General features: G+C 38.7%; 1 protein-coding gene across 1 annotated transcript in view; it reads right to left on the bottom strand.

Moving 5' to 3' along the window:
* The window catches only part of EIF4G3 (eukaryotic translation initiation factor 4 gamma, 3), a 128575-nt gene that overhangs the window by 73557 nt on the left and 50004 nt on the right, over positions 1–5014 (bottom strand). The window contains exon 15 of the mRNA XM_012659254.1: positions 925–1145. Within this exon, the coding sequence (XP_012514708.1) occupies positions 925–1145 (221 nt within the window). The remainder of the gene's footprint in view (positions 1–924; positions 1146–5014) is intronic.

Genomic DNA, 5014 nt, shown 5'->3' with positions numbered 1-5014 from the left:
TTATCAATATGACATCTAATACCTTTTTTTGTTTTTGAGACAGTGTCTCACTGTCACCCAGGCTGGAGTGCAGTGGCGTGAACATAGCTGACTGCAGTCTCCAACTCCTGGGTCCGAGTGATTCTCCTGCTTCTGTCTCCCGAGTAGCTAGGAGTATAGGCACACACCACCACATCCAGCTGTTTTTTCTTTTTAGGTAGAGATGAGGTCTTGCTATGTTACCCAGGGTCTTGACCTCAAGTGATCCTCTTGTCTAGGCCTCACATCTAACACCTCTTGAAAACTTTGTATTTATCCAGTAATGTGCTAAGTATTTACACGTATTAATTTTCATAATAACCCTATAAGGTAGGTACAACTTATCTCCATTTAACAGATGAGGAAACGAACATAGATAGGTTAAATACATGAGACAATTTTTAGAGCATTATCTGAGCAGGTCCTCTAAGTACATACATGCTAAGTACATATAAAAACTACAGGTTGCTAGGGAAGATAAAGACAACAGAAGACAATCTACTACCTTCTCTTCGGTTTGTCTTGCAGTGGTTCAACAGTGTTAGGATTTTCCCTCATTTGAGGGGCTCTATGCGGCATGTGCACTCTAAGAGCAACGTATGGTGTGGGAGGCTAAGGGGACTTGTAAGAAATTCAGATTGCTCACTATACATCAAGAGGACCTCATCACCATAACATTTAATAAAAAAGAAAATTTATAAACTGCTGAGGAAAGGCATATATAGGGAACGAGAACTATGTTACAAAATTTGAGGCTGCCCTTTAACTTCTAAGGTGCTGAGTACATGTGTTGCTATCTTGTGTTGATTCTGACATCTACCCATGTACAAAGTCTCCTTTGTATTTTTCCTTCCAAATTTAAGATCTCAAATCTTTGTCTCTATGTGCTCATCAAGAGCCTCTCACCCGACTCCCTTGTTTTATTGCGCTCAGCCTCCGCGCTGTCCCGCTCCACATCCACGCCTCCTGTGAGCTGTTTCACGGTCTCCAGCATGTCCCTTCGCTGCTCTTCTTGAGACTGATTGTCTAACAGGTCTTTACTGCTGCTGCCCCGCATGAAAGTGTTTGGACGAGCTGCTGCAGATGGAAGGGGCTTGTCATTCTTCTCCCTGCCCATGCTTCCACGACTTAAAAAACAAAACAACACTTTTCAAAAGAAAGACAACTCTGTACCTCCTATATATTCAAATTATAAAATAACATTAAGACTTTCTAAAAGTATACAGAATAATGTTCTACAGATAACATTAGATATGTGAGGCACCAATTATATTTCAAAGTACAGTTATTAATATAAACAAGTAAAATCATCAGAATAAGATGCTTTAATTTTTTTCTCTAATATAAAAGGGATACTACTTAAAATTTTAAAATGTTAGTGGTAATTCCTCATTTTAGTTTTAAACAAATCTAAGAAAAGAGAAGACAGTGATAAAAGTATGAGCTAAATGAATGGAAGTAAAACAAATACCAAGAGAATGTGGTATCATTATCTTCGAAATTAAACAATGATACTTTATTTATTCATAAACTTCAAACGTATGGAAAATATTTGAGGATCAAGTAGAAGCAGTCTTTGACTAGACAAACTCATATACTTTATTCATTTTTAAGAGAGAATCTACATATCTCCCAATTTAGTCTTCTTTTAGACAAAGCTAATGGTGTCTGTTTGGTGGTCCAGCGCTGGTATTATCCACTACAGCTTCAGGAAACCTGGTCAGTTGATGACAGCAGATGTCTACCGCAACCAGTTAGATTAAATGATGAGGATTCTTGCGATTAAGCAGCCAAGATTGGTCAACAGAGACAGGCCAATCCTCTTGCAAGACAACGCTTGACCACATGGGTTACACAAACAATGCTGCTCAAACTATAGAGGCTGAACTTGGAAACTCTATCATCCATTATATTCACCAGAGCTTGCACCAACTGACTACCACTTTTTCCAGGTTTTGGACCACTTCTTCCAAGGAAAAATATTCAATTCTCAACAAGCTGTGGAAAATGCCTTTCACAATTTCATCGCTACTCGCTCTCCAGGCTTCTTTGCTGGGGCATAAATATGCTACAGTTAAGACGGCAAAACTGTGTGGATGAGGTCTTGCGAGGTTGCCCAGTCTGGTGTCAAACTCCTGGCCTCAAGTGATCCTCCTGCCTTGGGTTCCTAAAGTGCTGGGATGACAGGTGTGAGCCATTGTGCCCAGACTGAAAGAACTTTTAATAATACAATGCCAAAGCAAAAGTAGTAAATATATCTGAGAAATATTTTGATAAGATAGTTTTAACAGATAAACCTTTCCTAACCTCAGATTACTAACTAGATCCTGTTATATGAGCTTTCCTAATACCCTGTAGGTCTATTAGCATTTATTATAACTACAATTTAAATAACTGTGCAGTTATCTTTTTACTGTCTGTTTCTGCCATTTGACTGTAGGGCTCATGAAGTCAGGTAGCATAGGTCTATCCTATTTACTACCATGTTAAAAGGAAAATCAAGGAGAATGGAAGGGCTTAAGAAGGGCAAATTCAAAGCCATGTCTTAAAATGTTTGACTTAGGCTGTCTGACCCTGGCACATTGTTTATCCCTTTGTGTCTCTGTTTTCCTCTGATGAAATAAAGAAAAAGTAATGCTGGGCATACATCAAGGTTAATATGAGAATGACAATGACTGTACAGAACCCTGACAGGTATATAGAGAGTGAAAGGAATGCCTCGTGATGATAATGTGTTGTTTTTGTTCATTAATATCAAAGTCAATTTGGTTTTCCCTCAGTGGGGATGGACTGGTACCCATTCTCTCTTCCCACCACTTGATCTTGTGAACTATAGTATCAATTTAAAAAGAGTACTTGGCAGAAATGCATCAGAGTTAAGCAAGCAGAATTGTGTAGGACTTGGATTACTCAACCTAAGTCTGACCAGTTCACCATGACACCTGATTTAGATCAGAACCAAGTAGTTACATCTGTCTGTCACAGGGTTTTCTGTGTTGTTGTTGCTTTCTTTTCTTCTTCTTTTTTAAAATCTCATTTACCTTAAAATCATTAATGTGTAGAAATTCATCAATGATAGATTTGGACTTCTTCTCCATCTCCTCTTCTGATAATGCAGGCTTGTCAGGGGCTGAAACAGCTGAAATTTCTGGTTTCATTACTAGCGAAATTAAAAACAAAAGTGAAAAAGTAAAAATGATAAAAATTACTGTTAAAATGGTGGGATGACTGACAATATTTATGTGCTTTTACATTGTTCTTTCAGAAAAGGCATTTAATAGATATAAGTTTGACAAAACAAGACACCTCAAAGGAGGAAACAGAAAACTTAGTTTAGAATAGCTATGCTCTAAGTAACTTCATAATCTACAACACTTAACAAGATCTAGGGACATGATACACTTTTCTAATTAGAGCTTTTTTATTCCTTTCTGTACTTTGACTGCTCCCCATTGCTTAGACAATGAAGAACACACTAGGCCTTCATGATCCTACACAGGTCAGGCCCCGGCTTACCACTGAGCTGAGCCACGCTGGCATTGGGCAGCTGCTTGAACATAGCAGGTTATTAAGTATGAAATGTCAGATTTTCCTTAAGTGCTAAGTTTGACAACTTATATCTCTGATATTTCATTTTGACACTTCTTTTTTATGTTTATTGTGAAGGTACATCCTCAGTTTTTCAAACGCATGTCTTGGCTTGTGATTATCTTGTGAAATTTTTTTTTACAGCAATTTTTGTGACACCAAAATTTTTGGTAAAAATTCGTGTTATTTTTGAAAACAAGTTCTGCCATGGAACCAATGGAGTGCAGACAGCTTGAAATATCAACGAAGTGTTTGAGAAAGAAGTGGCTAATGAACGCACAGTTTGAGAAGTTCCGTTCTGGTGATCTTAATCTTGAAAATGAGCCACATGAGCAACCTGACACCAAGGTGGATAATGATGAGCTGAAAGCTGTAGTGGAAGCGAATCCATCTCAACCTACACGTGAAATAGCAGCAAGGTTTGATGTTATTATTCCAACAATATTAGACCATTTGAAACAAACTGGCAAGGTAAAGAAGCTGGATAGATGTATTCTGCGTCAATTAAATCAGCGTCAGAAGAGAAATCATCTTGAAGCTTGCCTTTCTTTGCTGTCATGACATAAAGGCAAACCATTTCTACACCTTATTGTTATGTGCAATGAAAAATTAATTCTTTTTGATAATTGCAAGCATTCAGCTCAATGGCTGGATAAAGACGGAGTGTTGAAACATAGCCCAAAACCAAATCCTCATCAAAAAAAGCTAATGGTGTCTGTTTGGTGGTCCAGCGCTGGTATTATCCACTACAGCTTCAGGAAACCTGGTCAGTTGATGACAGCAGATGTCTACTGCAACCAGTTAGATTAAATGATGAGGATTCTTGTGATTAAGCAGCCAAGATTGGTCAACAGAGACAGGCCAATCCTCTTGCAAGACAACGCTTGACCACATGTGTTACACAAACAATGCTGCTCAAACTATAGAGGCTGAACTTGGAAACTCTATCATCCATTATATTCACCAGAGCTTGCACCAACTGACTACCACTTTTTCCAGGTTTTGGACCACTTCTTCCAAGGAAAAATATTCAATTCTCAACAAGCTGTGGAAAATGCCTTTCACAATTTCATCGCTACTCGCTCTCCAGGCTTCTTTGCTGGGGCATAAATATGCTACAGTTAAGACGGCAAAACTGTGTGGATAGTTTAGGCGCATACTTTAATTGTGCTGCTTCTTGTTTGAGATATAATAAACTACACTTTTGATTTGAAATTGGACGTTTCATATTTAATGACCTAATACCATGGCTCCTCCTCGTGTGACTTTGCTTAGAGTGCTCCTACTGTCTGGAATGCTCTTTCTCTCTGCTGCACACCCCACCCTCTCTGCAAACCCCTTTCATTCCTCCTGGTCCTTCAGATGAGGGAAGCCTCCCCTCTCACCACCCTGCCCCAATTCTAGATAG

This window comes from Propithecus coquereli, unplaced genomic scaffold (genome assembly GCF_000956105.1).
Source record: "Propithecus coquereli isolate 6110/MARCELLA unplaced genomic scaffold, Pcoq_1.0 Scaffold600, whole genome shotgun sequence".
NCBI classification, from domain to species: Eukaryota; Metazoa; Chordata; class Mammalia; order Primates; family Indriidae; genus Propithecus; species Propithecus coquereli.
Note: the sequence above shows the minus strand (reverse complement) of the source record. Positions and strands in the feature narration are given on the sequence as shown.